Here is a 27,855-nt window from a genome sequence, read left to right as displayed (position 1 = left end):
CACCGACACCAAGAGGCGTCACCACCAGACAGCCGTGTCGCTTTCCCCACCATAGAAATGGAATGGTCCCCACCTCATTTTCATGATTGACAGTGAAAACAAGCAACAGATTTGCATGAATTTACAGTCAAATTTGTAACATTGTGTGTCCTTTGACAAGTTATCAGAATTCAAGTAAGCTCAACTCCTTGTTGGAATAATGTGACAGATTTAGATTTTTATTTATTTAACCTTTATTTAATTAGGCAAGTCAGTTAAGAACAAAATCATATGTACAATGACAGCCTACCCCGGTCAAATCTGTACGACACTCGGTCAATTATGCGCCACCCTATGAGACTCCCAATCACAGCCAGGATTTGAACCAGACTATAGTGACATGCAGTGCCTTAGACCACTGCGCCACTTGGGAGCACTAGTTAGACTTATAAGTATCAACAACTTTCAATGAATTCCATTTTATAAAGCCATTTTTAGATCAGTAGTTGTCATAAAGTGCTATCTAGTTTCTGCACTTTAACAAAGGGTAACTAAAAGGTACTGTTACTGTTGTTTTGTCACTGCATAACTGTTTTTGTTGTCCGGCAAGAAATGGTATCACATGATGCATATAGTTTCAAATAATTTCTGTATAGCTTCAAGTCATCATGTTATTTCTTGAGCACTATAGTCGTTTCAGAGGTGATACATTGTTGATAGGCATTGACAAGACCGATTACCACTTCCCTAAGAGAGCAGTCCTCAGGATGAGGTGTGCGGCTCACCTCGGAACCTTACACCTCTCCCCCCAAATCGCTATATTGATGTCAGAAGTTGGATGGCACCTGTGAGGCCATCGGAGAGGCATGTACATGTGAGGAACTTGGTTAAGAGGAGTGTCAGTCAGGAATTGCTCTCCGGAAAGGATTAAATAATGTAGCTAGTTGGGGTTAGCATGAAGTTTGCCTACGGACTTGGAGACCAGGGCTCAAAACCCCCAAGTGGTGTCACAGTTCGCTACATTGGTCTAAGAATTGGGATGGAATGAGGACATTGGAAGCACAGGCGGACGTGCCTGGACCCTGAAAGATGGTCACGGTACCTATATGTGTAAATGTTGTGGGCTGCATTTGGTCCTGTATTTTTGTTGGTGGCCCACTCTTTGACAATGTGCTGCTGTGACATAGCCTATGTGTAAGACTTGGCTAGAGCTGACCTGTGCCATGTAAAAATCTTCCCAGTGTGAAAAAGTTCCCAATCGTTCTGATTGTGACCAGAAATGAGCAGCATCAAACCGCCATTGATCTGCCTGCTCTGTAGAATGTCCATTGATACCCAGTGGTGGAAAAAGTGCCCAATTGTCATACTTCAGTAAAAGTAAAGAAACCTTAATAGAAAATGACTCAAGTGAAAGTAAAAAAAGAGTCTTTAAATATACTTAAGTATGAAAAGTAAATGTATATTTTAGCAATTACACTTAAGTGTCAAATGTATAAATAACTTTAAATTCCTAATATTAAGCAAATGTATTGTTTTTTAAATTTTATTTATGGATAGCCAGGGGCACACTCCAACACTCAGACTCCATTTACAAATAAAGCATGTTTTTAGTGAGTGAGCCAGATCAGAGGGAGTAGAGATGACCAGGGATGTTCTCTTGATAAGTGTGTAAATTGGACCATTTTCCTGTCCTGCTAAGCATTCAAAATGTAACAAGTACTTTTGAGTGTCAGGGAAAATGTATGGAGTAAAAAGTACATTATTTTCTTAGTAATGTAGTATAGTATAAATTGTATAAAATAGTAAAGTACAGATACAAAAAAAATTACTTAAGTAAAATACTTTAAAGTACTACTTTACATCACTGTTGATACCATCCTGCACTGAATGCATTATCAGTGTAGGAATTCCAATAGAAGGTGTTACCCATGTTTCTACAACTTTCTATGAGCCACACACACGAGTAAGCTAGATACAGTGCATTCCGAAAGTATTCAGACCCATGGACTTTTTCCACATTTTGTTAGTTCCAGCCTTATTCTAAAATGTATTTAATTACATTTTTTCCTCATCAATCTACACAAAATACCCAATAATGACAAAGTGAAAACAGGTTTTTAGAGATTGAGCTCAGGTGTATCCTGTTTCCATTGATCATCCTTGAGATGTTTCTACAACTTGATTGGAGTCAACCTGTGGTAAATTTAATTGATTGGACATGATTTGGAAAGGCACACGCCTGTCTATATTAAGGTCCCACAGCTGACAGTGTATGTCAGAGCAAAATCCAAGCCATGAGGTCAAAGGAATTGTCCATAGAGCTCCGAGACAGGATTGTGTCGAGGCACATATCTGGGGAAGGGTACCAAAACATTTCTGCAGCATTGAAGGTCCCCAAGAACACAGTGACCTCCATCATTCTTAAATGGAATAAGTTTAGAACCATCAAGACTCTTCCTAGAGCTGGCCGCCTGGCCAAACTGAGCAATCGGGGGAGAAGGGCCTTGGTCAGGGAGGTGACCAAGAACCCGATGGTCAATCTGACAGATCAACCTAGTGTCTCTGTGGAGATGGGAGAACCTTCCAGAAGGACAACAATCTCTGCAGCACTCCACCAATCAGGCCTTTATCGTAGAGTGGCCAGACAGAAGCCACTGCTCAGTAAAAGGCACAGGACAGCCCGCTTGGAGTTTGCCAAAAGGCACTTAAAGGACTCTGACCATGAGAAACAAGATCCTCTGGTTTGATGAAACCAAGATTGAATTCTCTGACCCGAATGCCAAGCGTGACGTCTGGAGGAAACCTGGTTCCATCCCTATGGTGGTGGCAGGATCATGCTGTGGGGATGGTATTCAGCGGCAGGGACTGGGAGACTAGTCAGGATCTAGGCAAAGATGAATGGAGCAAAGTACAGACAGATCTTTGATGAAAACCTGCTCCAGCATGCTCAGGACCTCCGACTGGGGTGAAGGTTCACCTTCCACAGGACGACGACGACCATAAGCACACAGCCAAGACTACGCAGGACTGGCTTTGGGACAAGTCTCTGAATGTCCTTGAGTGGCCCAGCCTAAGGCTGGACTTGAAACCGCTCGAACATCTCTGGAGAGACCTGAATATAGCTGTGCAGCGACGCTCCCCATCCAACCTGACAGCTTGAGGATCTGCAGAGAAGAATGGCAGAAACTCCCCAAATACAGGTGTGCCAAGCTTGTAGCGTCATACCCAAGAATATGAGGCTGTAATCGCTGGCAAAGGTGCTTCAAAGCAGAGTACTTTCGTAAATGGGATACATTTTTTATAAGCCAAAATATTCTAAAAACCTGTTTTTGCTTTGTCTTTACTGAGTATTGTGTGTGTAGCTGATACAGCCTTAATCTAAAATGTAACAAAAATCTGGAAAAAGTGAAGGGGTCTGATTACTTTCCGAATGCACTGTACATACAGCCATTAGCGCCAACCAACGGTCTGTTATACATGCGCACAGGCTAAATGGATCATGCTGCAGACAGCATAAATAAAAAAAATTAGATTCAACCAATCACTGATAATTGATCGCATAGTGCACTGTGCAAGATTGAACAATTATTTTTGTTGTAGCTTGTTTCCGAATTTGTCTCGTGCCCTCCATTCAAAACATGAATCACACGCGTGCAAATCACAAAAGTACAACAAATTGGAAATGTGGTGAGCCGTGCGCAAAAACATTACTCTCAAATCAGCAGCAGACATTGATCTGCCATGGCCTTGGGCATAATATCCGCTCTGTGGAACGTCAATTGATAGATACAGTACCAAGTGACAAGCAGCAATGAGACTCGGGCCCCCAGTCAGTTTCTATTAGGCCTTTTTATTAATCAAAACAAATGGCATCCCTATTCATAGATGACTGCATTTACAATACACATGGGTCAGAGGAGCAGTCGCTATTCGTGATCAGTATTTTAAAAAAGCCTCCACTAATCAACATTCATCATTACCCATGGGAGATTAAATCTGAACCAAAATGTATAGGTTCTTCAATCTTTAGTGTACAGGATTAAGTTAGGTTAAACCTAGTCGTTTCGGTGACCCATCAGACTGAGTTCACACACAGGAAAGCTGTCAGAGGTACGTAAGGTGCACTGTTCAGTCTAGGAGTCGTATCTAGGCAGAACCAAAGGGGAAAAGCACAATTAAAACCTTGACTAAAAATTCAATATTTTTTGAAGCCAGAAAGAGTGAAGGAGAAACGCATGTCCTTAACATTTTCAAAAAGGATCATTTTCTGACCATTTAATTTTCTTCAAACAAAAGTACAAAATAAGAGAAAGAAATGGCTAGTTAGGTTACAGTGCAGTAGGAACTAACTACCTCACATAACCTATGACACAGGTCATCTTCCACAATTAGAAAAAAGAAAATGAGAAATTAGAGAGAAAGACCTCCATTTCCTCTTGAGGTGGAAGCTGTACATGCCATCTCAATTTCAGGGGGATGACAACCCCCCGCCACACAAAACCATGAGATCAATACAGGAAAAACATTGCCCAGCTCCAATCTCTTAGTCAAATATCTTTTTATTTCTGTTTTGTAAGTAACATCATAGCAAGTTCTACATCTTCGCTCCCCCCCACCCTCCAACATGTAATGTAGTAGATATAGATGAATCAACCTACTACACTTATCACCCAATCACATGCAGCTTAGTTTGTCGGGAGAACCAATCCCCATTCACCTTGGTCGCTGAGAGACACCATGGCACACGAAGAATTGTGGCATTCCAAACACGACTGACTGACACCACCAAGGAATCTGAGAGCACAAAACTTTAAAAATGGGATCCATGCAAACAGACAACAGCTAATTACCTGGTATGTGTGTGTATGTTTACGTGCGCGTCTGTTACCTTGAACAGTGACAACCATTTTTACATGGGGCAAACCTCTAATGGTTTTTGACTTTCCCTGCTTTTTTAGGATGTTCTAAAAACAGAGTGGGCAGGTTCACCAAAACGTAAGAAATAAGGAACTTAAAAGACTGTAGTCCACAGATAGGTACCAGATAGCAGTCTCAATATTTTCTCCTTAGCGCCTTTTTCATGTTATATGGGGTAAGTTTAAGATATACATGAATCATGCAATGTGAAAGAAGTGAGGCGGGAAGCTTGTTTGACACCCTGAGAGTACTCTTTACGACTCTTGTAAAAGAGTCAGACTGTCATGAGACACAAAAAAAGTAACATTTCTGAAAGATGTGTTAAATTCTGCTGCTTTTGACTCAGGAAATACAGTCATAGGATGTGCATATTCATCTACCAATAGCTAGGCGGGAGACTGATTCATCCCACCAATGAGGGAGGAGGCTGCACGAGCTGGCCACCAATCTGACAACCTTGACATCTCCCCTAGAAGCCTGCCGGCAACCAACCGTCATCTCTCCGAGTACCAGCTTTTCTTTTCTCCCGCACACGTTACTGTAAATGTACACTACATCCTTACATTATCTATCAAGACCAGAGAAAAAAACTAAAACATTAATGGAATCAAAAATAAAATAAAAAGTAATGTACATAGTATTAAAAAAGGTCACAGTACATTCACAGAAAAAACAATTTCAGAAAACCTTGCTCTCTAGGACTGTCTAAGGCAGCGTATTCTAACCTACTGAAGCCCACTTACCAGGCTCTCCCTCCCTCTGCTTCAAACTTTGCCTGCCCCACGGTTCTGCGGAGAACTGAGCATGTGCAATGGATGCCCCCCCACCACTCCCAGCTTCACCGTAGTAAGAACAACTTGAGGGGTCTTCCTACAACCAAAACACTTAAATAAAAAGATGGTGAAAGCCACATGGAATGAAACGTTGAGACCCGTGCATCATGGGAAAATGAGTCTCTTGAAACCCCCCAAGGACACAACTGCAGTGTTATAACCAGACAATAAAACATCCAAATGCCATGTTTTTTTTTCTTTGTCGACCCTCAACAGAAACATTCATGCTACGTCCATCTACCCCTATGACACACACAAAACGCATGGGACTGTTAAACTGGACCAAGCAAGAAGACATCGAGGCAGAATGGCTAAAACCTACGAGCTGTAGTGTTGCCCAGAAAAGTCGGTTGATAAATACTGTCTAGATCTGCGGGATGGATGGATGGATGGGGGGCTGACTAGCGGGAGCAAAGGGTGGTGGAGGTTTGAGTGAGAAGACAGAAGGGGTTCCTAGGTTAGTGTTACAGAATGGTATTGGAAAATAATTTTTATTTCTTCACTGTTAAATAAAAACCTTTTCTACACTAACAACGCATCAGTCTTCATCACCACCATACTGGAATCATCGTCGTCCATATTGTGAGGCAGTCATGATTGTTTTCTGTTGATCCTGACAAGAGAGATGGTGGTCTAGTTGGGTTTGCTTCATCGCCCCGGGAGGGGGAGGAAAGGGAGGGCCCAGGGGGGAAAGATGGGGGAGACTGGAAGGGTGGGTGGGGTTAGGGAGTGACCCTGGGTCAGGGCTGTTGGTTTTTAATCAGAGATCCAGGGTTGTGAAAGCCACATCAGTCCTTTCTCAATTTCCTGTTTCTGGGGGACCTTCTGAGGAGGTCATCTTCTTGTTTCTGGAGAGAGCAGAAAGGAGAGGGGGCTTTGGGTTACACACAAGCCATAATTGTCTCTATTCTGAACAATAAAGTGCATCATCAACACAGCCCTTTTTACATCAGAAGTTGTCAAAGTGCTGTTACAGTGCAAGCTTTGATTTCTAGTCACAACGAACAACATCACGCTCACCAAGTCATGCCTTACTGTCCCCGTACCTCTTCAGTGACCTCTTCTTCCTCTTCCTCCTCCAGCCCCTCCTCCTCCTCATCCTCTTCCTCCTCATTTACTTCCTCTGCAGGACTGTCTTCTGCATCACTATTCTTCTCTGCTGCTGCTATGGAAACCAACAAACACAAAGTTAGCATTTACTGAGACGGGCTAACTTGTTGCTCTTGCATTGAGTGATGCAAGACAGCACGCACTGTAAAATAAATGTCAATTACACACACTGTCAACAGATTTGTGATCCTACATCAGGAGAGGGAGGGATAAATGGTGACAGTTCTTACCTGGCTGGCTCTTCTCCTCCTTGACTTGGTCTGCCTCAGCCTTCTCCACCACTTCCTCCTCCTTCACGTCTGGCTGAGGCTCGTCTGTCTTCTTGTAATCGGCTGCATTTGCAGCAGTCTTCTGTTGGGAGAGAGAAAAGATAAACATTAACACAGATCATAAACATTATCTATGATGACATCCATAGGCAAATGTATGTGTGTGGGGGGGGGGGGGGGGGCACTATTGAGATGCAACCTTTGATGGTCTGTGGTCACAGCGTGGTCCCTCACCTTTCCAGTGCAGCAGAAGACGATGATCAGGACTAGGGGCACGGCCACGGTCAGCACGTAGACCACCCACAACCAGGGACGCTCGTCTGCTGCGGTCATCATCTGGTTCACCAGACCGGGCTAGAGGAGAGGGGAGAACACGGTCACGCAACTGTCAAGATCTGGGAACCATCGACCACAACCAACCACCATCACAAAAGCAGGTTGCACTATTGGGTGCCGTTGAAAATCTTTATTTGTAACAAGTTTGTAACAACATCGCTGTTATACCAAAGTTTTATGGGTCCCTGAGAAATGGTCAGAACACATATGCCAAAAAAAAAAACAGCACTCCTGTATCTTTCACATGGACCCCAAAAGGTGTAATGTGTTGTGAAAAACCAGTGCCTGAGGGTTTCTTCCCACATCTCTCTCACTTCCTGAAAGTCCTTATAAGGGCTGGGGAATTCCCGTTTCACAGTGCATCTCAGAAGTCTCCAGAAACTACTCTGTACCAGTAACACAACACACTTGTGCACCAACACACTTTATTAAACAAAGAAACTAGCACAAAAGAACCCCCTTAGTGAAACCATTAAGCTAAATAGTTAAGTACTAACTAAAGTCTTGCCTACTCAGACTGTTCGTAGCAGTGACAATGCACAGGAGTTTGTGTGTCCCAATTCCATGCATACTGCAATGGCAGATCTGAGACGAGCATTTCCATATTAACAGTGGCAGCCAACTGCCCCGGCAGTGCTACCGGTGTAAAACCAAATTATCCGTAGCGCAAACAATGCGGCTGTGAAACCAGTGGAATTCTCAGCGCGCTCCATGGTTCACTGAGGGGTATGTACAGTGCCTTCAGAAAATATTCATACCCCTTAACTTATTTGACGTGTTACAGCCTGAATTCAACATGGATTAAATGTTTTTTTTTTTACCCATCTACACACAATGCCCCATAATGACAATGTGAAAACATGTTCAGACATTTTTGCTAATTGATTGATTGATAATGAAATATCAAATTTACATAAGTAGTCACACCCCTGAGTCAATACCTTGTAGAAGCAGCTTTGAACATCGATTACAGCTGTGAGTGCTTCTGGGTAAGTCTCTAAGAGCTTTCCACACCTGGACTGTGCAACATTTGCCCATTAGTATTTTCAAAATCCTTCAAGCTCTGTCAAATTGGATGTTGATCATTGCTAGACAACCATTTTCAGGTCTTGCCATAGATTTTCAAGCAGATTTAAGTCAAAACTGTAACTCTGCCACATTCACTGTCTTCTTGGTAAGCAACTCCAGTGTAGATTTGGCCTTGTGTTTTAGGTTATTGTCCTGCTGAAAGGTGAATTAGTCTCCCAGTGTCTGGTGGAAAGCACACCAGGTTTTCCTTTTTTTTTTTTGCTTAGCTCCATTCTATTTCTTTATTATCCTGGAAAAACTCCCCAGTCATTAACTGTTACAAGCATATCCATAACATGATGCAGCCACCACTAAGCTCGAAAATATGGAGAGTGGTAGTGAGTAATGTATTTTATTGGAGTTGCCCCAAACATAACACTGTATTCAGGACATAAAGTTAATTGCTTTGCCACATTGTTTGCAGTATTACTTTAGTGCCTTGTTCCAAACTCGATGAATGTTTGAACATTTGTATTTTGTACAGGATTCCTTCTTGTCACTGTCAATTAGGTTAATATTGTGGAGTAACTACAATGTTGATCCATCCTCAATTTTCTCCTATCACAACTATTAAACTTAACTGTTTTCAAGTCACCATTGGCCTCATTGTGAAATCCCTGAGTCGTTTCCTTCCTCTCCGGCAACCGAGTGAGGAAGGAAGCCTGCATCTTTGTAGTGACTGGGTGTATTGATACACCATCCAAAGTGAAATTAATAACTACACCATGTTCAAAGGGATATTCAATGTCTGCATTTTTTTAAATATTAACAATATGTGCCCTTCTATTGTGAGGCATTGGAAAACATCCCTGGTCTTTGAGTTTCCATCTGTGTTTGAAATTCACTGCTCGACTAAGGGACCTTACATATTTTATTTATTTATTTAACTAGGCAGTTAAGAACAAATTCTTATTTACAACGACGGCCTACACCGGCCAAACACGGACGACGCTGGGCCAATTGTGCGCCGCCCTATGGGACTCCCAATCACAGCCGGTTGTAATACAGCCTGGATTTGAACCAGGGCGTCTGTAGTGACGTCTCTAGCACTGAGATTCATATAATTATGTGTGGGATACAGATATGAAGTAGTCATTCACAAAACATGTTAAAAACTATTATTGCACACAGAGTGAATCCATGCAACGTATTATGTGCGTTAAGCATATTTTTACTCCTGAACTTAGTTAGGCTTGCCATAAATGGGTTGAATACGTGACAAGACATTTCAGCTTTTAATTTTTAATGAATTTGTAAACATTTTGAAAAAAACATATTTCCACTTTAACATTATGGGGTATTGTGTGAATTTTTAAAAAATAATTTCAGGCTTAAAAAGTCAAGGGGCGTGAATACTTTCTGCAGGCACTATAGCAAGTACGTCCGTGTGTGTGTGTGTGTGATGCTCTGACGAAGAGAATGTGTGAGAGAGTAAGAGAACAGCAAGAAAGAGAGAAAGAGGGCAAGAAGAGAAAATGCAGTCAAGCGAGAGTAAGAGAGCGTGTCCACCAGGAAGGGAGTGAGCGAGACAAAGAGAGCGAGAGAGGAAACTAGACAGCAACAGCGAGAACAGAAAAATGAGAGAACAAGGGAGAGAGGGGGAACAGAAAATGAGCAAGAGTGCTCAAAACTGAGAGAAATCGAGAGTGAGGGAGTGGGCGGCCTAGCTGTGTAGAGAGAGGGCCGTTAAGCCCAACATGCCAGGCATCCCAGGAATTCACCTTTAGGAAAAAAAGGCAGCATCGGTCCGGGGCTGAAAGAATTTTGATGAGGCGGCCAAATGAACGGCTAGTCGGTTAATCCCTGGGTACGAGCCACCATCATCACACTGGACTCACCACAACTCTACTGCTCCACACACACTTATGGCAGCTCAAAACGAGTGAGACCACCACTTAGAGGGTGACCTCAGTAGAAGACGTATGTGTATGTTTGTGTGCGTTTGTGTGTGAAGCAGGGCCACGGCTTCTCAATAGTGCCAGTTTCAGCTGTAACTTCGGTTTTATGCAACAGTGTACGCTAGCGGTGTAAGTATGCGCCAACCACCAGCGAGTCATGCTAGACCAGCTCAAGAAGCTTTTCAACTAAAGCCAACACATTATACAGAGGAGCAGCTGGAGCACGGTGACAATGACTGTTTCACTCTTACTGCTCAGCCTATCTCCCCCTGGAGTTCCACATGTTATATCCGTTTCCACTTAGGGGCGGGGCAGGGAAGGGTTTTCCATATGTCACACAGAGCCAGGCTTGCCAGCAGCATTCCTCTGAAGGGTGTGGGGAGTGTGTCTGGTCTGAAGTCCCCATGAGAAGACACAGGCAGAGAAGTCACCACTAACACTGAGACATTTTGTCATCCTCTTCGAATTGTTACCTTACTAATGGTTACAGTAAGGATTGGGGGTAGGGCGATCCTTCTCAGCATAGGAGTGCTGATCTCGGATCCGTTTGGCCTTTTAGATTATAATGAATAAGATTAAATGGAACGGAGCGATCAGCTGGGCATTTTGTAATTATTTTACTATTAAAATAATGACCTTTATTCCGATACCCTGATAGTTGAAAAACAATAAATATAAATTGCTATTGACTCTCGACCAATCAGAATGACACAAACGCACATATGCAACGGACACGCTGTTTTTCTCCGGTTTCGCATTGTACAAATAGGCCCACAAGTTTGTTTCTCCAAAAATGAACACTCACTCAAGTAATCGAATACTAACGTCCGTTCAGATATATTTGATTATCCGTGCCCATTCCTACTCTGAGAAACTTGATACATACGGCCCCTGATCCTTGGCATGTATATTGACCAAAAATATAAAACGCAACATGTAAAGTGTTGGTCCCATGTTTCATGAGCTGAAATAAAAGCTTTTTGTACAAATGGGAAAATGAGAAAAAATGTTTGGCCCCAAATTTGTGTACATCCCTGTTAGTGAGCATTTCACAAGATAATCTATCCACCTGAAAGGTGTGGCATATCAAGAAGCTGATTAAACAGCATGATCATTACACAGGTGCACCTTGTACTGGAGACAAAAGGCCAGTCTAAAATGTGCAGTTTTGGCACACAACACAATGCCACAGATGTCTCAAGTTGAGGGAGCATGCAGTTGGCATACTGACGACTGCAGGAATGTCCACCAGAGCTGTTGCCAGAGAATTGAATGTACATTTTTCTACCATAAGCCGCCTCCAACGTCATTTTAGAGAATTTGGCAGTACTTCCAACCGGCCTCACAACCGTTGACTCCGTGTAACCACGCCAGCCCAGGAACTCCACATCCAGCTTCTTTAATGGCGGAATTGTCTGAGACCAGCCCTCCGGACAGCTGACGAAACTGAGGAGTATTTCTGTACTCCTGTCTGTAATAAAGCCCTTTTGTGGGGAAAAACAAATTCTGATAGGCTGGGCCTGACTCCCCAGAGACTGGGCTTGGCTCCCAAGTGGGTGGGCCTATGCCCTCCGAGGCCCACCCATGGCTGCGCCCCTGCCCAGCCATGTGAAATCCATAGATAAGGGCCTAATGACTATTTTAATTGACTGATTTCCTTATATTAACTGCAACTCAGTAAAATCGTTGAAATTGTTGGTTGTTGCGTTTATATTTTTGTCACCGCTAGTCAATCTGACTTGATTGCTTACCCCAGAGAATAGAGGCTTGCATCATGTAAAAACAGCAACACTACAAATATCCATATTGCTCCCTGAAGAGGTTTTGGAGAAGTCTCTGGATACAAGAATAGGTCCCTTAGTTCTAGGTGCTTCAAAACAAACTGTCCGAAGGGAACATCTTAGATGCAAGAGGAATCCTATGCAAATAAGAAGCTGAACGTTCTATGGTTAGGATAGAAGTGTGATATGGAGCGAAGAGAGATCTTATGGACCTGCTTGAAATGTCAGACGATTGCACTGCATATTCGTTCCTTATCAAATGTCTGTATATTTTATGTGAAGAATTTATGAGAAGTTTTATCAACTAGTCATGAGGAGTCTCTGTGTGCCCGTCTCTCTGTGTGCGTGTGCGCTATTGCACCCACCTCAGCGGCTCCCTCAGCAGCCTTCTTCAGGCCCCAACCATCGTTGGCCCAGCGATCGGCCGTGTGCCTCTCGTTGGTGATGAAGAAGTTATCAAAGAAGATGTCGCTGGACATGGACCACAGCTCCAGGCCCACGGCGTTGAAGGGGGTCATTCTGAAGGGATGGAGGTCCTCGAAGAAGGCTGGGTTGGCGATCTTCCTGGGCTTCCACACACCCTGGGAGGTACATTGAAGGTTGAGTGTACAGTACCGTGAGAGTTGCATTCATAAACTATTCTTTTGGGGAGCCATTTGTAAGTACATACATTTGGATTTCTCTGCAACGAGAACTCAGTAGTAAAAAAAAAAGGTATGAGATTTTTGGGGGAAAGACAAGAACACAACGTCACCAATGCAAGATCAGAAAAAGTGCAAATAGTAGGCTCTCATCAATACAAATACCGAATTGGAAAGATCAAGTGCAACGATTGTGTGTATGTTATTTAGGCTACACACTGCACTGGGATAAAAAAAAAAAACTAAAGTGGCTGATGCTTTGGTATATGGTACACGATGGGAGGTGTGAAGGGTTACCTGGTAGTTGGGATTGTCGATCATGGGGGCCTTCCACTTGCCCTTGTAGCTGGGGTTGTCAATCATGGGCCGTTGCCAGGCGCCACAGCCGGGGGCGGTTTCACAGAGGGCGTTAGGAACCTGAGGGGCCTCCCACTCTCCATCCATCTCCTCATCCCTGGAGAAAAACATCACAGATCACAATACAGACAAAGCCATACAGTGTACAACATGATGATATACGGTTACAAGTTACTGTAGGTGTGAGAAAGCAAAAGACCACAAAAAAGAAAAAAAATATCAAATTTAGAGAACGTGAAGGCATAAGTGAAAAATAACAGCATCTCCTTTTCCTCCCTTTCTATAAATCCCCTTTATCCACTGTGTCCCAGTCCTCTTCTCTGGGGGCTCTAATTTAATTTCCGCCACAGAAGTGAGACATAAAAGACAGTGAGAGCAGAGGGGGAGCTCTACAGAGCCCGAAAACCAGACCTGGCTGTCCTGAGGCAAAGCTGTGATATTAGCTCCTCTCACCAGGAAGCCCGCTCTCTCCACAGAGAAGAGGAGGAGCTTGCCGCAAACACTAGCAATTAGCTTCCAAGAAATGAGTGGGCTAAACCAGATGAGGGTACACCACGACGGGACAGAAAAGACAGAGGAGGTAGTAGAGTGGTAGATGAAGGGCAGAGAGAAGGAGAGAGATAGAAGGGAGGGGGCGAAGAATAGAGTGGCAGACGAGGGTAGAGCGAGAGAAGAGATGGAGTACCATGGTGGACGGTATGTGGGGAAGGATGCAGGGGTAGGATGAGCGGAACGAGAGAGTAAAGGTATCGTAGTTACCAGTCCTCGGGCTTGACCGCGTCGGGGTCGCTGGTATACTCGGACTCATCATCCAGCCAGCCGTCTGGCTTCACTGCGTCCTCATCTGGGATCTGTTTCGGTGCATCCTCATCCCTATGGGACAGGGGAGAGAGTCAGAGGGTACACACACTAACACACATAAGCACACCTGGCATCTGAAAGGGGAAAAAAAGCAACAACTGTCGACAGCTAACACACACACACGCTTTCCACAGCTACATTTGAAACGCACATGCACACGCTGTGAAACTTCAACACGTAAGAAAACCTGGCAAAATAGCCCCTTTTTCACCTACACTTAAATATGCACACTTACCAGTCCTCGGGTTTGACTGCGTCAGGGTCCTGGATCTTGGGTCTCTCATCCCAGTCCTCTGGCTTGTGGTCGTCGGGGTCCTCGATCTCGGCAGCCGGGTTGATTGCGGGGGTCATGTCTGTCAGCAGGTTACCACTGTTCACCACCGCCTGGTCCACCAGCACCTCAAAGCTGTTGTCTGGGTTCAACACTAGGAGGAAGGAGAGAGGTAGGTAGAGATGTTTAGAGGAATACACCTGGAAATGTCATTAGCATACCTGATTCATAGAACATGTGAAAATGTCTTGTTCACCGTGTTGTCTCCCTAGGCGAGTCTTCTTGTCTGTAGACTAGTGGACCATCAAAGAGTATATAGGCCTCGTGAGTAGAACATGTTAAAACGTCTTACCCAGCGTGTAAAGGTGGGTCTTCTTGTCGGTGTAGTAGGTGCGCAGGTCTGCGTCGGGCTTCTTGGCGTGCTTCTCCTCGTACTCGCCAGTCTTGGGGTTCTTGTGGCGGAAGATGAAGTGCAGTTTGTAGTCCTCGCCGCACTTGTCTGGTCCGAACATGATGGTGTAGGGAGTCTTGTCAACAAACTCATCCTGAAGGGCAGAAGAACTACATTAACCTCGAGGCAGTCTACGTGCAGATGTATTGGGTAAAAAATATGTTTGTACTGATGAAGAGACAGCTCGGGTCTAAACATGATCTATTATAAACAAACACTTTTGGGAGCATGTACAAAGGAAGTCTGCAGTAGTACTTGATGTTTCCATCTTAAATACCACGATGTGCATGTTCTTACCAGGTTAAGGTCAGGTGTCTGGGAGAGCAGTTTGACGTAGGCGCCGCCGCAGTCGATCCCTTGCTGGAAGTTGACCTCATACTGGACGATGAGGGGCTTGGTGTCGAAGATGAAGGGCCTGAGGAGCTGGGCTGAGATGGCGTGATGTTTGGCACGGGACTTAAGGACCAGGCCCTTGTCGCCGGGCAGCTTGCCGTCCTTCATGTCCTCCACCTCCCATTTACCTGCAAGACGGAGGTCGAACACGCAAGTAAAGGAGAGAACTCACTTGATAAATGTCTGAATGGAGCCGAACCTAGGGTCTTATTCATTAGGCACTAAACGGAAGAAAATTTACTGAAATGTAAGGAGTACCTCAACTTGTCCAATAATTCAAGTTGCAAAATGTTTTGCTAAGTTGTGCCCTAATGAATACTACCCGGACGAATGCTTTATGTTCTAATGTGACAGAGAGGAATTGTCTTGGTGCCTACCGTCATACTTGGCGATATCCTCATCAATGTCCTCCTTCTTGGCCTTTGACAGGACCCAGCTGAAACAAACAGGAGAAGCGAGATGACTTGAGAGTCAAGTAAACATGGTAGCACCTGGACACCATAGGGGAAGCTGCCGGGGGAATAGCCTAGGCGCTGGGTTCCGTGTTTATCCTTACAAAAAGTCTAAATAGCAGCTGGTCCTATGGTGAGCACCTACCCAGCACATTGTGGCACATGAAAAGAAGAGACAGTTTATACTGTTAAGTTCATGTTTTAAGTATCCCTATATTTCTGTTATTACGGGGCTATCACTCAGTCAAGAGTGCACCTGCGCAGGGAGTCTTGTTGTTGATGGACATAGCCAGGAGTGGAATGGCTACTTTGTAGTGTGTTCATACGGTATAGTAAACTTTGTTAAACTGGAACCTTGTCGTTGTGTCATTTCGAGTTAACATATACCACCTAGGCCATTTGGTTTCAGGGCAGCATGTTTGAATATTGTATCTTCTCTGATATAGACTTCATTAGTATAATAAATTATAAAAACGGTGCCTGCTTTCATTTCGAAGTTGAATTTAAAAAAAACTCCTTGAATTTAAAAAAAACTCCGGGGAAACCAGAGTGCTCACCTGTCAAGGGTGCCCATGTCAAAGGACTCGGCGAAGAAGTGTTCCCCTGTGGGCTCGGGCGCTTTGTAGGTCACCTAGAGAGGAGCAGAGAGGGGTCAGTGGATCACTGGGTCAGCTCTTCCACTGCCTGGCTCCAGATACGGTGTTTAGTGTGCCAACCAGGCCATTTGTAGGTGTGTGTGTGTGTCCTACGCAAGAGCAATAGGAGGACATAGGTCAGCCAGATAGCAAACCATCACGTCGCATTGCTAATCAACGCATCACCTCTGTTTTATACAGATGTCAGGCTAGTGAGCTATTCACCACTTGCCTAGCTACCCAGACTCCTTGCTCTGACCAACCGCTATACCCACGGATGTCTGGATCGGAGTACCTCCCCGAACATTTACAGATGCGAACACATTCGGGGAGGTCTGATTGGTCCGGAAAACAATGGATTGGGCCAGAGCCAGAACACACGAGGGTAGAGCGGTGGTTTGAAAATTCCTCAAACCGTACAACACCCCCCATGCCCCTCGTCACCACAGACGACTTCAATGATGGCAGTCTCAGACGAAAGTATGTTGCGAACGACAGTGCATCGGAAGAATTTAGTGTGAGTCGTCAGGGATAATTCACCAACTTCTCATCCCTTCTGGTCATATCTCTACATATCAGAACTAGTGGAGAAAGGAAGAACACTAAGCAGTCCCAGCACAGGCTTAGCCTCTATCATTTGTGGTGTTGTGCGAATCACATTCATTCCTTGAAATGAGCTCAAACCTCCCACTCACACTACAGCCCTCTCACAACAGACATTTGACTACTGAATATGGGTAGGTTGGCTTGAATCTGTGTATAACAGTGAGCAGCCACGTAGGCCTAACCTTTTCTCCTTGGCTGTCACAATCTGGGCATGCTAGAAGGGAAGAGAAGAGCCACGCTTTCAACCAAAACTGAGATTTCTACCACTGAAACCATAAACTTACACACACTGGTCTAGGGTAGACTTACTTTAGGGACTGAAGGTGGTCCTGGGGGCTTGTCTGCCTCCACCTCCCCGTCCAGAAGCTCCTCCCCATGGTCAAGCTCCTCCATCTCGTCTTCCACATCCATGTCACCCCCCATCTCCATTATAGGCTCGTCCTCCTCCTCCTGGTGGGCGGTCACCGTGGTCAGTAGCAGTGTTGACCACAGGCCCACGGCCAGCAGCAGAACATACCTCACCTTCAGCTCCATAGTCTAGGGGAGAGAAGAGAGAGCAATTAATACACAAGGCCAATTTCTTGAAGAAAATGTGTTCGCTCGTCAGCTGTTCAAAAGTGTTTTAATAAGAAGTATGGCGGATAACAGTAGTGGTCTCGCTGACGAATAAAAATAGAGGCTATGGGTAGGACATGAGAGGTGAAGAAAGGAATGTGATGGAAGAAGGCAAATGACAGCAGTGAGTAGAGAAGGTGGCCATTTAACAAAGCGTAAACAAGGGGTTAAATGAGATGAGGGACACAGGAGAGGGAGAATAAGATATGAAAAAGAGAAAGAGGCTGCTTCTGGGGGGAGAGAGAGAGATGGGTGGGCGTCACTGGGCTACAAGAGACACGGTCTAACAGAAACAGAAATATGGGGGCGACTGACAATGCAACCTAGCATATAATTTGAGCTGGAGAAAAGGGATAATTTCTGAGCAGGTGGCCATTAGGTTAAATTACAGCTTCTTATCATATTATTCCCACGGGGGGACCAGGATTAATATGTATGAACTTTCCAATTTGTAAGTCGCTCTGGATAAGAGCGTCTGCTAAATGACTTAAATGTAAATATTAGAACAAGCCTACTGGTAGAGGTGGTACATGCAGGAATCAAAACCACAACCCTGGTCTTATAAGCACTATGATTAAAAGCTCCTGGAACAAGATTGACCATTAGTTCCACAACTGGGCTCCCTCCTAATTTTCAAAAACGTTTTATCCTTTTCATGCCTACAGAACGCACACTCCCTCCGACTGTTGCCAGGCATATGGTCGCCATGCCGTTACCCAGTGCCTCACTGGCACCCATTGCCATAGCGACGAGCCTGAGGCATATGCAGCCTTAGCCCCTTCCCCTAATGAGATTCGGTCCAATGAGATTACATTAGCGCACCATGTAACACACACACAGAGTTAACACACACACACATATTTACCTTTCATATTATTCACAGGCAATTTACTCAACACCATACAAACAATTTAGGACAGGCTGTGTGCACACAGACGTCGGCTCCTTCGACACTATCCCAAATCTAATTGAGAAGACTGGGCAGGTGTTTAAGCAATAAGGCAAATCTTCCGCCTAACTATCATTTTTTATTTAACTAGGCAAGTCAGCTAAGAACAAATTCTTACGTACAATGACGGCCTACTTGTAAACCCTCCCCTAATCAGAAGGCAAGGTGGAACAATTACAATGTTTCTTAAGCCTATAAAATCCACTTAAATATTCCGAAACACCTAGGGGGGGAAGTATCGATTTGAGATTGGGTCTTTGTCTTCTCCAATCAGATAATGCCAATAAGATCGCAGTCTGTTATAATTCCATCCTATTCTCAACCCCTCAGCATGTTCTGATACCATTAGCCAAATAAGTGGTGCTGGGTACAGAGTGAGGGGGGATGTGAGAGTACTATTAGGTCCACCTTACCATATGCAATACAGACAACTGATATATAGGCCATATTTTATGACTATAATTAATTTTAAATCAATTCATAATTTAGAGGGCCTCAAAGTCTATTAACAAACTAACCAAAGTTACCAACTGTCTTTTTGTCATGAGATTACCTGTGTCTACATGTTAGCATGCAGTTGGACACGTATTACTGTACATACCATGCACATAGCAGACTGTTCCATTAATGAGTTTAACCCCACGCGAGATTAACGTCCGTAGCCACACCGTCTAACGCTTCCACCAGCATAGCACAGTCATGCTAGTTTAGCAGAGTGGCTATTATCAGGCCAAGATTACCTTAATGCTCTACTTTCCACTTGGAATTTTAATTAACAATGTAGCATATCTATAGCAGGATTTCCATTCGCCAGCAATAGAAAGCTTTCGGGCCAATAAAAAAGAAAAGAAAAAGAAAGTAAACCGATAAATAGGGATAAGACTTTTTTGCCTATTCATTGATGGAAATATCAGTCAATGTAAATACATTTGACCGGACATGCTTATCACTTTATAGGTTCATTTGCATCATTTTGTGATATTAGAGGCTTGTGTGTTCCAGAGGTTATAGCCGCTGACCCCAGCAAACGTATAACAGAGTCGGCATGGGTTCAAATCCGGCCCACTGTCCTTTGACTCACCTTTCCCATATCTTCCCCGTCTTGCCAACACTTTCCTATATCTTTGATAAAAGCAAAAAAAAATACTAAAGGAGTGAGACTGCCCCACTCCTTAAAATACCTTAAAATTGAGTGGAACTGTATTTTCATTAGTCTATGTTTGTCACACACGCATAGCATACGCATACGTGATTTCCCCTCCCCTATTTGAGGGGAAATCATTGAGAAAGATAGATGCTGCTACAGTTCCTCAAAAATCGAATTTGATGCTGCTGGAGTGAAACATAAGCCCCACCATTGCACAACAATTTTAAAACGCAATCGCATGTTAAAAACAGTTCTGATGGCCACTATTAAAAAGAGCAACTATAACTATAGATAGATTGTAGCTTCCATCAATGTAATTATTTGCATCACTTCCATTCTCCCATCTTTGTTTTGCAAATAAATAAAATACATACACAACTTAAAAAAATAAAAAAAAAGGTATATATATTTTCCTTTATTAATTTCTAACTCTACCACCCTTCCCCTAACTGGAGTGAACTAGTGAACAACAACGCTTAGGCCTCTACTTCCAGCTTATACATACATACTATCTACATTTTATGGATACAGTCTATTTTACAATAACTATATTTTGTCTATTTTTACTCCTGTCCTTCCTTTACCCTCAACCTCTCCCATCAATTTCTGATGTCCATCCTGCCATTTGCCATATCTTTCAAAACTGTGCTCTTTCACAAAAGTTCTGAACCTATATTAGGTTTTACAGACACAGTATGTTTTACATTAGTTATCTTGTTATTATTAGTCCAAACCTTCAGCTCCATTCAACCCCTCCCATCTATCTCTTAACACCATCCATTTTGGATTTCTATTTGCCATATATTCTTCAACTGTGCTGTGATGCTTCACAAAAGTACTGAACCTTTCTATTCTCATTGTTTCTACAGATTGTAAATTGAAAATATATTTTTTTGCTAAAAGTATTATATTATTGATCGATTGACTATGACTTTTCAAATCACCCAGTAGTGCCATCTGCAGGGTTAGCTCCAGGTAAAAATTGCAATTCTTCAGCCATTCCTGGACCTGTGACCAAAAACAAGCTACATATGGAAAGTACCAAAACAAAGGATCTAATGATACCATCTCTTCGCAGCAAAATCTGCAGAGCTGGGAAGGTTGTATCCCCCATATAAATAACATTATATTACTTGCAAGAATTTGGATAATAATTAAAAAATAACATTTTAGAAAAATTCAAAGTTTTGAATCCGGCGTAGTTTTGCATATCAGTTCATAAACCATGTCCCATGGAATCAGCAGGTCAAAAATCGCTTCCCAACTATTTTGCAATCTATATGGCACGGCTGTGAATTTTTTGGTGATTAAATGAAACTGGTATACTTTTATATTTATCACTTTAACCAATTATGGTCTTTAATGCAGGGCAGACAGACAAGTTAATTACTTTTCCCCCCTTCCACTTCCATTTTTGCAGTAATGCTACGTGTGACATAACTCCACCAGTCCTATTTTGATATCACTTATGAAGATACCTTTATTAAACGTTTTTTAAATTTATATTTTTTAATCAAAGGAGTTTAAATATTTGAGTTTAACAACAATATTTGTTGTATTATTTGTTCTGTCTTTTCTGGTGGATTAAATTGAAATTGCAGCCAACTTTCTATGGATTGTTTTAAAAATAACGATATTTGTGAGATGATTTCCTTTTCAAAGAACTGAAAGTGAGCAATTGTAATCTGAATAAAGGGAAAAAGTTTTTTTATTTTGTTATTTTTTTCCCCCTCGGGATATGTATACCAAGTATATCCACATCAGACCATTTTATAGGTACACAGTAAATATTAAAGTAGTATTTTTTTGTGATCCAATACATAGGTTACGCAACCAATGCATATGGGTCCGGTACATTTCTCAAATGTCTCCAATTAAAATGCTACCAGTCCAGGTGTCCGGCGCCACATTTTCCCAACGGAAACCCTGATCTATAAGCCTACATTGAGCTTGTTCTACAGATCACAGGGTCTTCCTAAGGGACTGTGGTCACTGGAGCAGCCTATAAGGTAGGGGTGGAGATATACCCCCTCAACTCCTATCTGTCAGGAATGGTAACCAGGGCGCTACCACCAAGGGATATGTCACCTCTAGAGCCAGATCCCCTAGGAAGTGTCCTGAGGAGGAGCTGCAAACACAACATGTGTGTGTACACAGCCTGATGCTGAATATCATAAGGAAAAGCCATCATGGAATAAAGTAAAGTAGTAGCCCATTTCAGTGTCATATGAAGACCTGAGTGTGTCATTGTCCATTGATAATTTCTTATTCAGGTGAGCTCTTAGCTGGCTAAATTTAGTCCACGCACTGTCAGAATTCTATTTCAGTAGGCTAACACAGATAAGGTTTTCCAACCTCCCCAAAAAAGGTAGGCAATATCTAGGCGAATAGATCTTGAGCACATTGACAATACACATAAATGAGACAAACTTCAGTGACCACATGGGTTTGCCATGCCAGTGCCGGAGGAGAAATTAATCTCAAACATCACAATTTTTCATAGAACAGCTCCAAGCCCGGTGACAGTGCTAGTGTGTTCTTAAATAAAGGATTCTGCCATGCGTCTGTTTGTACACTGTGACTAGGGTGTTTTCCCTGCAACAAGTCAGGCTGCCAACAAAGAGGAGATAACCAGAGGGGAGCTCACCACCAAAAAGCACCATGCATGTAACTTGACAATCAACTTACTGAGTGTGAGGGGTGAGATACAGGTCTTATTGGGGTGGGTGAGGCAAAGGAGTTGAGTAGCTAGGCCCAGACTCCACTCTCTGTTTTGTGGGACATAGGAGCTGGAAGGGTGGCTGCCGCCTGGGGGGCTAGGGAAAAGCCAAGGTGCCTTGTGGGCCAGGGGCGGTGGGTGGGAGGGACGGATGGATGGAGGGATAAACGTGAGAGGAGTGGCAAATTTCACTTTCTCACCACAGGCTGAAGAAGTTATGGGGCAAAACAAAACAAACCACCACACTGGAGGGGAGACCTGGGAGGCCTTGTTGTGCTGCCAAGTGGACACCATTCCCCCATTCACATCATGCCTCAGTGGTCACATGTATTCAAGTCAGGGACAGAGCAGATACAAGGAGGGGGAGGGGACAGTATAATCAATCAGTGGTCAATCAACACATCAAAGACTATTATCAGCCAGCCAGTCTTCTGAATTCATTCCATTCAGTTCACTCTGTATTTGGGGAAAACAGTACAATCTACTACTGCTGTGGTCATATGGTTCATTGTCTATGTGGCGTAGCCTAGCCAGAAACAGACATCTTGCGCAAGATGTTGCACAGCGCTTTCACAGTGTATCCCCTCATGGAAAAGCAACTGCATGTTGCTTCTGATAATGGATAGACTACTCTGTGCTATGAAGCCCAGTCTAGGTCATCCTGTAGGGATTTAAGTGTGGGTGTACAGTGGGTTTAAGCAGATAGGATAAGGACCCAATGACCCTCATGTGCCTTGACTGTCTCAAAGAGAGAATGGAAAAGACATAAGACTAAATAAAAGCAAATATATTTTTAAAGCATGCAAGTACCATTCAACATTCGTTTCTAGATTAGGTCAACAAGAGAGTGGGTTAAAGGTGCAATCATCTTGTCAATGTACACAAAATATAACAGCTTCTCGTGTGACCATAAATATTACCCATCATAAATTAGAAGTTATAATTTAACCATGGGTAAACAATAAAACGTCCAACTTCCCATTCTAATAAATATTTTCCATTCAAGCTAGAAGGCCATTTACATTTCTCAGATAGCTAGCTAAAAAAAATGTGTCAACCATTCAATAAGATGACACAGGCCAAGTCCTTTATTCAGATGTGCAAACTTTTAAAGCTACATTTCCATGAGGGTGTTGAATGCATCAGAGGAAGTGGGTTTGAAAAACTGGTCAGACTTCTATGCGTTTCATCCCTACCAGCAATACCCGTTTCCATGTGGCCATTCCTACAAGCAGGTTCATGTACGTCTTAAGGGAAATTATTTCAGATACAATAACTACCTGTAGCTAGCTCCTCACTTTATAAATCCCAATTTGAAGTGCGTAGGTCTTGTCACCCACTAATATCCAACACAGATAACAATGACCAAACTAAAAAGGACATACCGGTAGGTAATTAACGTTATGGCACAATGCTTCATTAATCCATTCATTAATTTACTTGTGCTCAAGATTTAAATAGCCAGGGCAAATTAATCACTATACATTAGTTTCTCACCATGACACATCGACTACTGCATCATGACTACATTTCTTTCTGATAAAATCACGTAGGTATATTTGTTACACAAACGTTCTGACATGTGCACACCAAGGCAATACTAGTCATTTTCCTTACTTTAACTCGAGGCGGGTTTTTATTTAACCACTTAATTGCTGACATTAGATGGATGCCACAATGTATCCTTGCCTACAGTAGCTAACGTTAGCTGACTAAAACACTTTCAAAATGTCTTAGCTAACTAACGTTGCACAATGAAAAAACGTCGGCAAAAGGGACACACGAGCAACTGTGTGCTACTGACAGAACATTTCAACATTCATTTGTTGGATAACAGTAGCTATCTTTATTTTACTAACGTTAGCTAAATTAGCCTACTAAATAGCTGGCCTCTATCAGCTACTAACGTTAGCCAGTCCAAGCTAAGACCACGCATCGTTTCTCGAGCTTATTCATTATGATAAATACTGTTAAAAGATACTGGACAGCATTGCATGCAACTGAACAAGCTGGGTAAATGTAGACTGAAATAATAATTTTGCGAAGTAGCTATATTTGAAAGAAGTGACATTTGTTCGTCATTACGTACCTCCTGCTTCGATGTGACACCTTGAACTACAGTAGGATCACGTGTGACTTTGGGGCATGCACTTTGGATTAGTAGCCACACCTTCTCCAGTTGTTTATTGGTTGCTGAAGTGAAAATGTTGACGTTTTCCGGGAATATTAAGAATTTGATTGCTTGTGCTACATGTCAATCATAGTAAATGGTCTCCGCCCCCAATCCGAACCCCGTGGACGGCGATGATTTGTCCAGCTGTAAGAGGAAATGTATGCTGATTGGTTATAGTACGACAGGGTTTACACTAGATAACACAGCCACAAAGTAAGATTCCATAGCCACAAAGTCTGAATTGGCAACAAAAAAATGTGAGGTTAGGATTAGGCATAAAGTGAGCCATAATTATGATTTTGTGGCTGTGTTAACAAGTGTTAATAAGTGACGACCATAAAACAGGGAAAAATAAATTATAATGCAGCAGGGACAGCATTTACTGATGATTGATGACATTTTGTAGTGTACCATCAATTAATGATTTATGCACTTTGTGAAGTTGGCTAGAACTGAAGCAAAGAGAAAGAAGAGGTGTGAGTGAAACAGTAAAGTGTAAATAATTGATCAACTAAAGCACTGATTTGATCATTCTGAATGTTAGGCCTATTGAATTAGATTTTTTTTACCTTTATTTAACCAGGCAAGTCAGTTAAAAACAAATTCTTATTTTCAATGACAGCCTAGGAACAGTGCTTTGTTCAGATTTTTTACCTTGTCAGCTCAGGGATTTGATCTTGCAACCTTTCGGTTACTAGTCCAACACTCTAACCACTAGGCAACCTGCCACCCCAGGATACTTATTCAATAATAATAATTAATTAGAATACTGTTCTTTTTCCTCACCATGATTATCAAAAACCACCACAAATTCATATTGCATGTCCCCATCCTGGCCAAATTTAAGTGTGTTCGAGCCCCATAGTAACAGACACGATTTGTGTAGTGTTAAATTATATTGTATGGAGGATAATGTTTAAAAATAAATGCTGTATTCTATACATTCAGTTATTCTGAAGTGCACTGACTGTATGCAGCTAATTGAAAATATTAAATAGCCTACCCTATAAAATCATCACAAAAGATTGTCACATAGTAATAACTACACATACTCTCTTGCATCCAACCTTCTGCAATAAATGGGACATTGCAGTCACATGGTCCATTGATGACGTATGCAAGGAATGTGACCCTTGCACATTCATAACAGCAAACTAATCCACATATAGGCGAGATTAGCATACTCAGATTTGCATTGAATTGACAAGAGATTAACTTTGAACAAACAAAGCCAAGTCAATTGAAATTCTGTCTTTATTACAATTCACAGATTGGATAGAAGATAACGTCATTAAATATATTTTATCTAAACGATACAAAATACAACGTATAATAGCAATGCATTCCAGTGGCTCTTACAAGAAAATAAAACAATTTCTCCTTCCTAGCACAGGGCAGGTCAGAGTCATTGGGTACAGTTCAGATTTTTCTGTCCATTGCCCTCCGTTGATTTAATGCAACCGTGCACCTGCTATTGTATAGCGGCCATACCAACAACATTGATGGGGCTGCTAAGACAAATCGTTTTGGCACAACCTCCAGTTTGCGCTGACTGACCCTGGAGTGCACACCTCAATGAACAGAAAACCAGTTTATTTCTGTCATTGCTGAGAAACTGTGTAGATGTTGAACAGAATTAGCAACTGGTGCCTGTCGGTATTCGATAGGAAAGCGGCCTCGAAGCTGCTATAAGTTCCCAAGCGTATTATTTTTCAGTACACTTGTATTGGCTGAAATCCCATAATATTTTTCTTTACCGACACAACTTTTTGATTTTCGATCAAGAGCTTTCAATGGTTTTGTGGTAGGGCTCTGGAAAAAAAATTGTATGTGGATCCAAGTATACAAAAGCAAATTAATGTGCCCCTTTACTGCTATATACCCTTGCATCGTAGTAATGCATAAAAGTTGAGTGTAGCCCTTGCATTTACAGAGCCTATTTGGAAGATGTACTGTATAAGTCTGGTGTCGGGACAATTACAGTCCTTGAATAAGTTCGACTTCCAACTCAATGTAATAGTAGTGCAGACTATGTGGAAAGAGAGGGGTTGCCATATTGGACAGTTTCTCTCTTTCAGACCTCACTTGAGTGGAACTTAAATCAGACAGAGAGGTCCTTCCTTGACTTCTTCATGGTCATTATGAGAAACAAAGATCCAATTGACAGTAAAGATGATTCTTCATGCATTGGTTATAGCTACATATTTCTCTTACATCCGACTAGTCCAAACAATTACTCTGTAGCCACGTGTATCTCCAGTGGCCCCTTGGCTACAACTAACTACATGTATCTGATATTTGGCAGACGTAGCAAATCCAACAGCGAAGCCAGATATACAGTATGTTTCCTGTATTATCGAGACAGCTGTCTTTTCTGGTTTCCTAGCTAATGCAATAGAGGAGCTCATGTCTGGCCATGGCTTACATTGATTTATCCCAACAACCAGGTTTACTCCATGTCACATTAAGGCAAATTGATAGGCAGAGGGAGGGGGGGGAATGTAAGCAATGATGGTTCATGAAATAAACAACAAACAGATGTTCGAACCATAATCATAGAGTTCCTACATTGACTTCTGGCTTTAGAATTGACCATATAAATACATTTTATTCAAACAGACAAGTATGTACTTTTTAGCTAAAGATCAATTTCCTTCTACACTGTATAAGCCTAGGCTACTTTTCTGACTGACTTGTGGACATTCACTCACTGTATATACATATCAACACACAAAACAGAGATCATTCATATGATTGTGTTACATAAATATGCATATTAGGCCTATATCCACATACATAGGTATTTTATGTATACATTTGGGTAAAACCAGGAACATTTGTCATACATGATTAAATGATATTGAAGTTGCACAATTTCGTCATATCTGGGTGACTGTGTTGCCAAGTCTTTGATTCTGAAGCAGCAATATTTTATTGTCATATTGTCATCAAAGGGGGAGAGGTAATCTCGCCAGCTATTTGACAATTACCAGTGTAATTACAGTTATTTAAAACATAAACCTTTATGTACACATAAATACAGTTTCCTCAATACAGCGTAGTCTGTGTGTCGTCCACACGGGGCCGCATGTTCTCCGATTTTGTGTCTGGGCAGATCTTCCTATGAGTTCTGTCAACCGTGAATTGGGCTGACGGTCTCAGTAGTACCCTGCGATGACAAGATCGCGTCAGAAGATGGCGCACTCTGACCGCGCTCCAGAAACTCATTGCCAAAAGCCAAGGAATGAGTATAGCTTGTGAAGGCTCTGTTCCTCTGCGGAACGCTCAAACGGATGACTGAGGTATTGCTGCGGGGTGTTGAAGTTCACTCTGCTTTCTTGATGAATATCTGTAGTGCAATAGACATAGCATTTAAGACATAATCCTAGGCATC

The 27,855-nt window shown here is 42.6% G+C and overlaps 2 protein-coding genes across 4 annotated transcripts in view; both read right to left on the bottom strand.

Moving 5' to 3' along the window:
• Positions 1-3,809: 3,809 nt before the first annotated feature.
• Positions 3,810-24,425, bottom strand: canx (calnexin). Of its 3 annotated transcripts, none has more exons than XM_039012087.1 (14): positions 24,378-24,425; positions 17,168-17,395; positions 16,175-16,248; positions 15,543-15,601; positions 15,070-15,293; positions 14,674-14,866; positions 14,286-14,475; positions 13,949-14,062; positions 13,130-13,286; positions 12,557-12,772; positions 7,343-7,462; positions 7,070-7,190; positions 6,750-6,894; positions 3,810-6,577 (listed from the first exon to the last, which is right to left on the bottom strand). In XM_039012087.1, the coding sequence occupies exons 2-13, from the start codon at positions 17,390-17,392 to the stop codon at positions 6,761-6,763; spliced, it is 1,827 nt and encodes a 608-aa protein (XP_038868015.1). In that variant the 5' UTR covers positions 17,393-17,395; positions 24,378-24,425; the 3' UTR covers positions 3,810-6,577; positions 6,750-6,760. The 3 variants fall into 3 exon arrangements, with proteins under 3 accessions (XP_038868015.1, XP_038868013.1, XP_038868014.1); XM_039012085.1 differs by having other exon boundaries at positions 6,776-6,894; XM_039012086.1 differs by having other exon boundaries at positions 6,776-6,891.
• A 1,272-nt stretch (positions 24,426-25,697) lies between these two features.
• The window catches only part of mgat4b (alpha-1,3-mannosyl-glycoprotein 4-beta-N-acetylglucosaminyltransferase B), a 220,767-nt gene continuing 218,609 nt past the window's right edge, over positions 25,698-27,855 (bottom strand). The window contains exon 15 of the mRNA XM_039012084.1: positions 25,698-27,810. Coding sequence (XP_038868012.1) covers positions 27,787-27,810 — 24 coding nt within the window. The 3' untranslated portion in view covers positions 25,698-27,786. The remainder of the gene's footprint in view (positions 27,811-27,855) is intronic.

This window comes from Salvelinus namaycush, chromosome 17 (assembly GCF_016432855.1).
Source record: "Salvelinus namaycush isolate Seneca chromosome 17, SaNama_1.0, whole genome shotgun sequence".
NCBI lineage: Eukaryota > Metazoa > Chordata > Actinopteri > Salmoniformes > Salmonidae > Salvelinus > Salvelinus namaycush.
Note: the sequence above shows the minus strand (reverse complement) of the source record. Positions and strands in the feature narration are given on the sequence as shown.

What these genes read in the sequence shown, in the direction of transcription:
- canx (XM_039012085.1), bottom strand. Translation starts at nt 17,392, where the DNA reads ATGGAGCTGAAGGTGAGGTATGTTCTGCTGCTGGCCGTGGGCCTGTGG. An exon ending in CTGCTGAGGGAGCCGCTGAG is followed by an intron (nt 7,463 to 12,556) that starts GTGGGTGCAATA and finishes CCTCTCCTCTAG; the next exon opens with CCCGGTCTGGTGAACCAGAT. An exon ending in GGAGGAGAAGAGCCAGCCAG is followed by an intron (nt 6,895 to 7,069) that starts GTAAGAACTGTC and finishes TGGTTTCCATAG; the next exon opens with CAGCAGCAGAGAAGAATAGT.